At 39.2% G+C, this 12,492-nt stretch overlaps 1 protein-coding gene across 10 annotated transcripts in view; it reads right to left on the reverse strand.

Moving 5' to 3' along the window:
* The window catches only part of ADCYAP1R1 (ADCYAP receptor type I), a 141,945-nt gene that overhangs the window by 21,148 nt on the left and 108,305 nt on the right, over positions 1–12,492 (reverse strand). For all 10 annotated transcript variants that reach the window (XM_015619634.1, XM_015619633.1, XM_015619631.1 and 7 more), the window contains exons 12-14: positions 8,074–8,134; positions 3,104–3,173; positions 1,143–1,234 (exon numbers count right to left, since the gene is read on the reverse strand). In XM_015619634.1, the coding sequence (XP_015475120.1) occupies positions 1,143–1,234; positions 3,104–3,173; positions 8,074–8,134 (223 nt within the window). The remainder of the gene's footprint in view (positions 1–1,142; positions 1,235–3,103; positions 3,174–8,073; positions 8,135–12,492) is intronic.

Below are 12,492 nucleotides of genomic sequence, written 5' to 3' on the forward strand. Positions count from 1 at the left end.
AATTGATGTAGGATTTTTTTTTTTATTTAATGCAAATCTAAACTAGAGAACAGGGAAAAAAACCCCAAAAAAACAGAAAAATAGGCAGCTGGAGGACATATTTTTCCCTGAAAATTGTCATGATGGATGATATCATTATTCCATGATTGTGGTTACTTAGGGTGAAACTAATCACTTGATAATTGTATTTATTACAAAATAAGCATCTCCTACTTTACCCTAACATCTGCAGGTTTTTAATTTTATTTAGGGTGTTCGTAGCTCACCTATTTTCATCAGGAATTTAGTGCTAAATTAAATAGTCCTACCTATGTCTACGAGTGCAAGAAAGCTCACAAAAAAATCCAAATGTGTGTGGTGTTCAGGCCAACACCAGATGTGCTGCCCCATATCCCAGTTATTGCAGAGGATTATATAATTTTTATGTGGAGAATGACTGCATGCACTCAAAATGGTAATGATAACCACCTCAACTGGCCAACCTCTGCATTATTATGAAGTGGAAACTAATAAAAAGAATTCCAGATTAAAAATACATATAAATGACAAAGCTACAAGCATCTAGAGGGAAATTTAAGGATTTGTGTGCATTTTAAAACAATTTTAAGGGGGTGTGTGTGAAATGTTTGGTTTTAGTGCAATGCAATTAAGTTTACAATCAACATGGACCTAAGCACGTCTTGGGGATCTTCCTGCACTATAATTCAGCCAGCAGTTAATTGAAACTTTTCACCCAATCTCATTGATTTCAGTGAACTTTGAACCATGTCCTGGAATTTATGAAGCACAGCAAACCATCCCATGAGTAAAAGAATAGTATTTATACCTGGTCAATAGGTTAATTTTGAGATAATTGACGTGGAAAAACATTAGATTTTTTTTATTATTATTTTTTTATTTTTAATCTTGTATTTCTGCTTATTTTATAAGCCTTTTAAAGAAAGGTGAAAGCTGGCATTACAATACACTTTCATGGCTGATGGACTGAAAAATTAATGTAAAAATCCAATTTTTAATTTAATAGACTTTTCAATTCTTTTCAAAAATCAACCTAATTCAGCTGAGGTTTCTTGTTTATCCTGTGGGTTTTTCCTATGTGTATATCAGTAATTTAAACTGATTACTGCTTTATTTGTACTTACAAGTAAATGCTGGATTCATTGCCCCCGATATCAGGTGACTGGAGTTTCTGCACAAGTATCACAATTATGCCAATAAAAAGCACAAAATTTATCTGGGGGAAAGAAAAAAAAGATGGAAAAAATTGTGACAATTGCATAGTTTTACAAAGTATGAAAATGAGACATTCCCAGTGACTTTCTGGTTTCATTCCCTTTTTCTTCTCCAAACTAATCTCCAATCTAAAAGTTCTATAGGGTCAGGATTAATGGAGAAAGTTCACAAGGGTCTTATGTGCCTAAGTGCAGCTAAAATGAGACAAAATTTCTGCAGTTTCAAGACAAGAGAAGAGAAACATAAATGGAAAAGTTTCAACATTTTTCATTATCAACCTGTGCAGAGTAAAAAAGAAAGATCCCTGCACAAAAAAATACATAAAATAAAGACATCAAGGGTAAAGACATTTTTCACTCCCATTCTCTGACCAATGGATGTCTCAATTTAACAGTTTCCATCGGTTTTAAAACTTGGAGAATGATAAAATTAGTGTATTTCAGTGCTTTGGCTTGAGATTTGGCCAACAAGTCTATTGTTTCTTAAAGCCAGGAGAGTGGAAATTTAAGTTGGTCCATTACAAGATCTTATACTCCTTTAGGGGGAGCAGAAATTGAACATGAGCATTTTGCCAGCAGTTTCTGTCTGATCTGAGAACTACAAAGGGATGGAGAAGCCCAGTAGTCCCTTGCTTTATGTTTGTTCCTTTAATGCCTTCGAAAGAAACCAGGTTTAACTGATCCCCCAAGCAGAACATGATCCTTCATAGAACGTGCCTGTAAAGCATGAAAAAATTCACAGAAATTCACACATGGACAAAAACCTTGGATCATTGAACCCCCTCTGTTTTGGTGCTGAAATTGGCTGAATTTCCTTTCATTTAACTAAGAATTCTTCACAGAGCTGTCCAAAGATTTCAAAGGAGAAACACCAAACCTGATAAACCCCTGCTTTATTGGTTACCTGTGAGCTGGAAGTCTCAATTCCTACAAAAGTCACTCTAAACCTCCTTAATTCTCTCCATGGAGAGTGGAGAACAACTTAGGGTGCCCAGAATGAGACACTGGCATGTGGCAAGCCCAAAAGATTTTCAGGTGCCACTGACCATATTGTCCAGGGGTTCAATTTATTTTCCTAAATGTAGGAGCCCAACAGCATTTTAAAACCCTCATATTATTTGGAGCACCAGAATATCTCCTTCTCTTCAGATATTCAAAATCCATCTGCATATAATCCTGAATTATATGTTCTAGGGGATCCTACTGAAACAGGGAGGTTGGACTAAATGACTTCCAGGGACCTTTTCCAATTTTAGCCATCCTGTGAAACCCAAACTGGGCACTTTAGAAGCTCTCAGTCCTCCATGTGCAGGCATCTGACAAAATTTGAGCTAAATCCAAGAGTTCCATCAATTAGAGCTCAGACACCTTGCTGACAATTTAGCATCCAGCACTATGACCAAGTGCTATTTTAAATCTGAGATAAATTAATGTAGCTGTGAAGTTAAACAGAGTGCATTTCCCTGATCCCTGACATTTACTGTGCTTTTAGATGCCCTGGATTGCCCCACTTGGCCTTCAGCTGCCACCCCAGTTGGCCCAGATTTTCCACACATCCCATGACACCTCTACCAGCCCCAGAGAAATGTTCCACGTGCTCTGGAGTTTTAATTCTGGTGCTTGTGTCTGTGTTTTACGCATCTGAATAACTCCTTTGCTTGCAGGCAGTGCTCCATTGTTTAATTTGTATTAATCCCTCTTAATAATGAAATTCCTTGGCTTTGTGGGTGGCCAACGATGGAAATTTAGAGAATTTTTCCAGCAGTCCAAAAACAGGGATGCAGCACAGCTTGTAAAGTATTAGAAGATGTTTAAATTGTTTTTTTTCCCTCAGGAGAGAGGAGGAAGTGTCTTCTCCAGGCACTACTCACCATGATTGACCCAACCACGGGGCCCTTGATCACCCACCACAAGGCAGTGTTGTCATTCATGTCCCAGCAGCTGCAGTTGGTAAGGAAAGAGTGGGATGGGGAAAGAGAAGGGGGAAAAAAAACAAGACATAACAATGAAATTGATGAACTTCCAACTGTTTTTAAAGGGGCAGAATGTGGGAGACTGGTTTCAAACCTAAATTATTTAGAGTTCAAAGTGATATTTCTTTAGTTTGGCTTATTGCAGCTTTCTTTTACAGCTTTTCCCCAATCGTTTGGAAGTAAAATAAGTATTTTTGTGGCAGTTTCAATGGTGCTTCCTATTAAACAGGTTAGAGATTTTGGAAAAGCCCTTCAAGTGTGTTTCTGTCTCTATAATAGATTGTAAAGTTGACCCTTAAAAAAAAGAAACAAAAAAAAAAGTGAAATACTTCAAAGGATGGGGTTTTTTTAACATTATTCCGAAGTTTCATGTCTCACTTATTTTTCCAGGGTTAACAGATATGAATGTGGGTTTCTGACCCTGACACAAGGAATTTTACACATTTCCAGCACACCAGGATCCCGGATGTATTCACAATAGGAATAATTTTCCAGTCATTAGGTTGCAAGTCCTATTCAGGATTCATTTGAGAAGGACCAAATACTGGGCAACAGTTAGAGTCAGCTGTTAAGCTGTTGCTAGTGAGTAATCATAAATAAAATGACATTTCTACCCCAGAGTTTAAAATCTTCCTCTGAAATCACCAAAGGATTATGCAGAAGTTTGTTTCACACAGCTGCACTTGGACATTCAAATATATGACTTATATTCATAGAGGGTTTTAATGCTAACATACATTTTTAGAGCTATAAAATAATACCAATAATAATGAAAAGGATCTTATTTTCCAGTCCCTGTTACGTTATTATAATGACTACTATTTATTACTGAGAAATGTCTTCATGACTATTTTAAGTCATAGAGAATCATCCAGATAAAATTTTTTCTTCCATTTGTCTCCACTTTGTTTCCCTGATTTTCTCCCTAGAAAGTACAAAATCACAGAAATCTGTCTACTTTGTACCTGCAGTTCTGAGAAGGAATTTTTCCTTCCCACAGGGAAAAGAGCCAAAGTCCCAGCAGAGGCTGTCATGGTGCATTTGTCAAATGCCAAAAAAAACAATTGGGAAGAACATCCAGGAATAAAACACTGCTGGTCTCGTGAGAGTTTAATGCAATTTGGGTGTCATTTAAATGGTTGTGTGGTAGCATCTGGGGGAAAAGTGAAAATCTTTAAACAAAACTATATATATGTGTAAAAGTGAGGAGGAAGGGCCAAAATCCCATCATCAAAGTGTGTCTGAGAGAAATCCCAAATGGCCAAGTGATGCCTGGTTTAGAAATGTCAGTTAATTTAGATTTTCAGTTGAGCAATATTCCTTATTTTCATCTGAACAACATTTATTCATTTCAGATGAACGATAATTTACTGCATTCCCATAAAACCAAGTATAAAGATGTGTGTGGTGCAGCAGGTGAGAATTGAGAAAATTTAGATAGTGGTTTGTCAAATTTACACAAAATTATGTCGTTTTGCATCTGTTTGCACAGCATGGAGACCTGAAATCACCCAAAATCTAAAGGGCTGATGACTGAGATTTTCAAGTGCAAATTAATATTTCCTAGTTATCTCCCTTTAAGTGCCCAACTTAAAATATTTGAAAGGGAATAAATGCTCAGAAGGAACCCTTCACCCACAGTCTGGAAATCAGGCTTTTGTCAGTGATCAGCAGTGGTATGGACCTAAAATCACCAATTATCTTTTCAATTCTTTGTATACATTTATAAATTAGGTGCTGTCTACTGAAAATTACCCATTATCTGCAGAGCTCAGCCTCCTTATGATGGACATTAAAGCTGCCCTGAAAGTCTTTAGTGAGTTGACCAATGTTGGAAAAATCTGGGCAAACTCTCATATTAATTTAGCTTTAATATTAGATTTAATTTATAGATATTGCTGTATGACAATTTGTCTGTGTAGGAATCAGGAATCACAGGGATAGGAATCCACTTGTGATTGTAATTACCTGGATTGTAGAGACCAACAGCCCTCTGTTAACTTAACAGAGTTAATTAACTTAACAACAGTTAATTATCCCTGGATGTGGTTGGGACAAAGAGAGCCTTGGAGGTTGTTTTGGGTTTGTTTTTCTCCCACTGAGCTATTTTAAATGTGTGCTCTACACATGTATCCCCTACAAATTCTTATTCTTAGACCTCTCTGCTTTTTTCTTCCCCTCTTCTTAGACCTTTTATTCTACTTAGTTTTTATTTATTTTATTTTTATTCTCTGTTTTTACAGGGCATGTCCCCAGTGAGCTCCATTCCAAACTTCCACCTTGCAGGTGTCAACAATGGATCTGATCAAGCTCACACAGAGGTTTGTTTTTTTCCAAGGACTTTCAAGGATGTCCAGTCCCTGTGGCACCTACAAGATTGATGTGGGGGAAGGAACCACCATCTCCTCCTCAGATAAAAAAGTGGGAATGCACAACAGAACGTTTGGAATTTTCTGTACTATGGAAAGAAGCTCCCTAATTTCTGTCAAATGCTCCCCCACAGTGCAGATCAGACAGGCAGGATGAAAGGAAATTATTCTTTTCCAGGATGGATGAAGGGAAGGGAGCCAGGGGGTTGGGGAAGGGATGTGATTCACATTTGCAGAGGCCAAAGTCGGATCTTGGGTGCACGAATGGAATAACTCCACTTAAATCAGGAGCAGAGCTCTGGATCAACAGAGAGCTGAATTTATCTCCTGTCACTTGCAGGGATGGGAGTCAGGAGCTGAAGTTGAGGGAGCTGTGCCAGTTTTATAAGGATCAGGCAGGAGGGGACTCAGACTCCAAACCTGTATTTCCAGCCCTTGCCACTGTGGTTTTCCAGTTCAGTAATTTCCACAAGGTTTTCAGGCTCACGCTGGCTTCTCCCCCACTCCCAGAACAATGCTTGCTGATTTTTAAAAAGTAACCACTGAGACTCTCAGATGGAACCTTTCTAAATATCTTGCATGCTAAATAGTTTCTCTAAATAAAAGGAATGTTTTTGGCTGTTTTTTTTGTTTGTTTTTTTAAATTTCTTCATTTTCCTTCTGAGAGACATTCTCCCTACCTGCAAAAATGCAAGGGTTGATTGGACTTGTAAGAGAAATTAGAGCTTTCAGGGCCAGTGCTGTAATCCTAATAATGACACAACAGGGGTTTCTGGCTTGTTTTGCATGGAAGTAAATTATTTAATTTGTCTTAATGTCAAAATAGAACATTGGGTCACAGCACTGGCATTCCCAGTGGAGGAAAGGCTTTATTTGCTTTCCAGAGAGAGTCTGAAAGAACTAGGATGGAGCAAACCTGACAGAACAATGAGTTTTGTGGAAATTTTGCATCCAGATATCTCCAGTATTCAGCAAAATTAAAGCATAAGCCTCAGTGACTTGGAAATGGGATTTTGGTATGAAGTGCCTTTCCCTCAGTTCTGTGTTTTCAAAGAACCACTGACTGATTTTTGGAATTTTACTCAGTCTGCCTCATTCTTTCTAACATTTCTCCAGGTTTAAATACAGTTCTCATGAAAAATCATGGTCAGGTTTGTATTTCAGGACATAAATACACATCCATTCCTAGCTGCCACACCTGCTGCTCTATCAGAGCAGATACTGACTGCCAAAACACGCAGGTCCAGCTCTGGGAGCAGCTTTTCATTCATATCCTTTAGAACTGGATATTTGCAGCCTTTTTTCTCTACCAAAAGACACAATTTGGGAAGGATCTCCTCTTTTGAACACTTTATGATTTTTTTTTTTTCCACACAGATGACAGAATGTGGATTTCTGTCTCATCCTGATTAATCTCCCCTGCAAAATTCATGGAAAACCCTCCTCAGTGGGAAACTAAACTCTTAATTGCCCTGGTAAATCAAAGCTCAACAATGCCTTGTGCAGATTTCCTTCACTGTCCTAGATTTATCTCCAAAAATTTCTACAGCTGATTTCATCACCTTTATCTTCCCCCACAATCAGTGGGAAAGAAGCAGAGAATTACAAAGGATTCCACTCACAGCTCTTGTAAGATGATACAAATCATATCCTGGACTCCAGTAATTAAATGGAGCAGGGAATGGGGTCAGGTTTACAAGTTTGATGCCTCAATCTTCCTTTAGGAATTCCCCAGTGCAATGACAGATATCAAACTGTAACTCTATGAACAGAAAAGTAGTTGAACTCTGGACCTAAATGATGTTTGTCCACAAATGGGTGTCAGAAATGAAAGGAGAAAATAGAACAAGAGGAAATGGCCTCAAGCTGTGCCACAGGAGGTTCAGGCTGGAAGAATTCAAGAAGAATTTTGAAAGGGTTTTTGAACTTTGGATGGGGCTGCCCGGGGAGGTTTGGAGTCCCCACCCCTGGAGGTGTCCAAGGAAGGTCTGGACAACCCCCTGAAAGGTGGCTGTGGGCAGCTGGGGCCGGTCTCTTTCTCCAGGCAGCACTGACAGAACGAGAGGTCACAGCCTCAAGCTGTGCCAAGGGAAATACAGGTTGGACATTAGGAAAAAGGAAAGAATAATAAAGTACTGGAATGTTCTGCCTGGGGAGGTGGTGGAGTCACCATCCCTGGATGTGTTTAACAAAAGACTGGATGTGGCACTCGGTGCCAGGGTCTGGTTGAGGTGTTGGGGCTGGGTTGGACTCGATGATCTTGGAGGTCTCTCCCAACCCAGTCATTCTGTGACTGAAATTCTGTTGTTGGATGTGGCACTCAGTGCTCAGGGCTGTGTGACACAGCCACAGGTTGGACTCGGTGACCTTGGAGCTCTTTCCCAACCTAAAGGATTCTTTCACTCTGTGGTTCTGTGCCCTCCAGTCACCACATTCCTGTTGCACCCTTGCCACGGTGCTGGATGCAGCTGGAATCATTTCCCACCCAGCAAAACCTACCCAGTGTCATCGAAGTGAAGCCTCAGCACTGCCCAGACAGTGACACAGATTGTTGGGGTACCTGCAGAGGACAAGAGAGTGACACATTAACAGTCCAGACACGCTTGATGTTCAGCAAGGAGCACTTCTGCAACCTCTCCACTGAGCTTTTGTCTCCTAACAGCACTTGTGCATGGGATAATGCAATTTATTGAGTTAATTCAGAGCTCCAGAAACATCCCTCTCAGTCAGGGGGCAGATTGTAGCAGCAAAACTGGTACCAGGGAAGGATGATGCTGTGCCAGGTCATTATTGCTCAGTGTTTTACTGCATCTTGTTGCATGAAGGATAAAACAAAGTCTGGACAGAACAGAATCAACCACATCTGTGTCTAGAGCTACTGGAAACATGCAAGAATTGCAGTGCCAGATGTTGAGCTGGAATGGCACTATTGGAGTCTGTGGATTTTTCTGTGGTTTTGTTGTAAATGATTTGCATATGTTGCATTTTCTCTGTTACTGTGTAAATAACCAGTTTTTCTTTACTTATTCAACCAAAACAAATCCACAGACGAGAAGTTTCCTCTGCTTACAATTTTTTTTCATTAAGAAAGTACCAAAACAAAACAACAGATTCCAAAAAGAGAATACTGGAATAAGGATTTAATTCCTATTTCAGACATTTCTTCACTTTCAAAAAATGCATACAAAATGTAAATTTAATTAAAACAATAAGAACCCATTGAAAAACCTGAATTTATTTTCCTTTCTGAAAACCCTAGAAGTGTGATTTTTAATTTTTTTTTCAGTGGAAATATTTTTATAAAATAATTCATTTATGCAAGACAACCCTGGGTAAGTTGGATCTCCCCTGTATGGTAAATAAAATCTTTGACTAAGAAACTGCTGACATCTTTTCAGGCACCACTGGAAAAATAAAGTGCTAAAAAGCAAACAAAAAAGGACCTTGATAAGCCCAGCTCCCAGCAGTGAACAAGACTGTGGTGAGTTGACAGGAACAATTATATTTAATACATTTTGCAAGGCTGTGTTGATGTCACATTAATTAGTCAGTCGTTTGAACCCACTTAGACGAGTCTCTGTCTAATCATATTCCCACCATCAGGAATAAAAATATCCCTGTTAGACCTGGGTGACTGATGGAGCCCTCCTCCTTTAAACAACCACACAGAGAACAATTTGAAAGGAAAATGATATAAAGAGATGAAATGACAGGCTTTGGGGAGAAGAAGTCATGCATATTTAATTTCAGTTGAAGTCTGCTTTTCTCACAGGTGAATACATAGAGAAAAGCCTTTTTGCCCTTAAAAGAGTTAAAATTAATTTTTAAATATCAAACTTTAATTTTAATTTTATTGAACTAACCTTGAAATACCAAATATTTGTCCAGGGAAGCAGTGAATGTCCCATCCTTGGAAGTGTCCAAGGTTGGGCTGGGTGAGGCTTGGAGCAACCGGGGATGGTGGAAAGGGCCCAGGGAAGGGGGTGGGAACGAGATGAATTTTAAGGTCTCTTCCAATCCAAACCATTATATGATTCCATAAAACAGGGGTCTCATGTATTTAGTTTCCTCTATAATCCAAACCATTATATGACTCCATAAAACAGGGGTCTCATGTATTTAATTTCCTCTATATAAATTTTGATGCTATGAATAGCGTTCCAAATCTGTAAAATGTGCAGGAATTCAGAATTTAAACTAAATGTGTCATAACAGTACATTTTAAAGCCCCACATTTCAGATCAGCTTGGAGTTTTGAACCATCTGCCCTATGAATGTACATATACTCACACCACTTCTCTCTACATCAAAAGATTTATTTCTCTCCATCGCCTCCTTTTCAGCTTCTGAGGAACATTAGAAAACAAGCCCTGAAGGCTGAGATTTATTCCTGCTGACTTGTGCTGCCCTGAGGTGGGAGCAGGCATTGGCAGAGAGCTCAGGAAGGCAGCAGAGCATCCAGAGAATTCACCAGCACATTGCAGGTTTGGGAAGAAAGAACTGCCTGGATCAACAGAGCCGTGTGTGGCTCTGATGAATCCCCGCAGGTGAGGACGCCGACGTCTCAGCACATTTGAAGGAACAGATCAACATCCAGATGCTGCAAAGTGCTGAGCTCTTGTTTCCCTCTGCCTCACTGCAGCTCCCTCCCCACCAGCCCCGAGCTTTTGTTCCTCCAGGGATTGAATCCAGAGTCTGGAAGTGGCTCTGTTGGCTTTGAAATCGCCAATTGCTCCCATCAGGTCAGGGGAACTGCGAGTCCTGAAACACACAGGAGATGAGAAAATAATAACCAAATAAACCAAAACCATCCAAATCTGGAGAGTTTTTAATGGATATTATTGATGCTGTTTTGAATCTGAAGTGATCTGAGTGTTGTTCCCACCAACACAAGCTGGACATGGAGCTGATGAAATGAATCCAGAGGAGGCCACAAAGATGCTCCAGGGGCTGGAGCCCCTCTGCTCCAGAGCCAGGCTGGGAGAGCTGGGAATGTTCCCCTGGAGAAGGATCCAGGGAGAGCTCAGAGCCCCTTGCAGGGTCTGGAGGGGCTCCAGGAGAGCTGGAGAGGGACTGGGGACAAGGGATGGAGGGACAGGACACAGGGAATGGCTCCCACTGCCAGAGGGAAGGGATGGATGGGATATTGGGAAGGAATTCTTGGCTGTGAGGGTGGTGAGAGGCTGTGATGGAATTCTCAGAGAAGCTGTGGCTGCCCCTGGATCCCTGGAAGTGCCCAAGGCCAGGCTGGATGGAGCTTGGAGAAGCTTGGGATAGTGGGAGGTGTCCCTGCCCACGGCACGGGGTAGAATGGATGATCCTTAATGTCCCTTCAAACCCAAACCATTCTGGAATTCTGTGAAGTCTATAAATTGAACACAACTGAAAACTAAATATTTTGAGGTTACATTACAGAATAAATCCATCTGTCCAGTTCATTCATTACAAGGACTGATTAAAAAATATTGAAGTCAGTTACTACCTGCTCGTTTTCAGTATTCACACATCCAGACAAATCCACAAATATGAAAATTTTGCAAACTTAATTAAAGGAACTCAACCTCTGATTTATGTTCAGATTACAAAGATTTTACAATTTGTAATTTTACATTGCTTTTTTTTCTAAAAAAAAAGATCAGATTTTCATGTACATAAACCCCAATTTCTTCTTGGAAACCCACTTTTACCTCAACTATAATGTGATTATACGTCTGTGTGGTTCAAAAGGAACCCTGAGCACCCTTTCCAACAGTTTCCTTTCCAAAAGCCTTTCCCAGTAACCATCCATTTCCAACAGCCTTTTTATGACACAGATTGTTTATGGTTATTTGATCACTTCTTTCTCTTTTATACCTTTTCTACCTCTGTATCTTCTACAAACATTTTTTCTCCCTACTGTAGGGAGGCTTTGCCAGAGGAGATGAAAATTTTGGTTTGTGTGCAGCTTCAGGAGGGAAAAAACAAAATTATCTGTTGATTTCTTGAAGGTTCAGGCTACCTAAGGATGTTTTTTCAAAGGAGAGTAGTTTAAATCATGGGGTTTGTGTGTAGACTTTACATATGAATATACAGAATTATTTCAGAAGTGTCTATAAATATAAAAATCAAGTTTAACCTTTCAAGGAACATTTTAAATTACTGTATTCTTCTGCATTCACCATCTGAGTTCTGCAAAAAAACCTCTGCAAAGAATTACTTACATTAACATGTCACAGGAATCAATTTATATCCAGAAGGCCAGAATGAAAAATAATTGCCATGGCTATCACCATTTAACTGGCTTTTCTGAAATAAATCTTGTTTCTTCCCAGTGCAAGTTTTTATTTCCCATTCAAGTAGGAAAAGCAGATGTGAATATCCTTTGGATACATTTCCAATTTAGTTATTATCTGGGAGAAAGGCACAAATGAAGCCTTAGAAAATGGACTGGACTTAGCCTTGCAGATTTGATTAAGCTGAAGAAGTTGATGTTAAGATCTTATCTTGTAGGAGGCAATTTTCTGTTGTAGATTACACCTCTGCAAGAGATGTCCTCTGGACTTCAGTGCAACTCTGTTCACACACAAAATCACAGCACAGTTTGGCCTGCAGCGGTACTTCTGCACCAAGACTAAAATTATAGTTTAAATAATAATCATTAACTATTATTAATAATATTAATTAATTAAAATATTAAAATTAATGTATACTAAAATAATTATAATAATAGTAATATTGTAGTAATAGTAATATATAATAATAGTAATATATAATAATAGTAATATATAATAATATAATAAAAAAAAAACTGGTGTGGATATGCCATGCATGGTTTGTGGAGTCATCTTGCACAGTGCTGGAGTCTGAGACACAGAGTGTGTGCCCTTGTCTCTGATAGTTAACTCTGAGATCCAGAAAAACACTGAATTTCATATAAAA

This window comes from Parus major, chromosome 2, assembly GCF_001522545.3.
Source record: "Parus major isolate Abel chromosome 2, Parus_major1.1, whole genome shotgun sequence".
Taxonomy (NCBI): Eukaryota; Metazoa; Chordata; class Aves; order Passeriformes; family Paridae; genus Parus; species Parus major.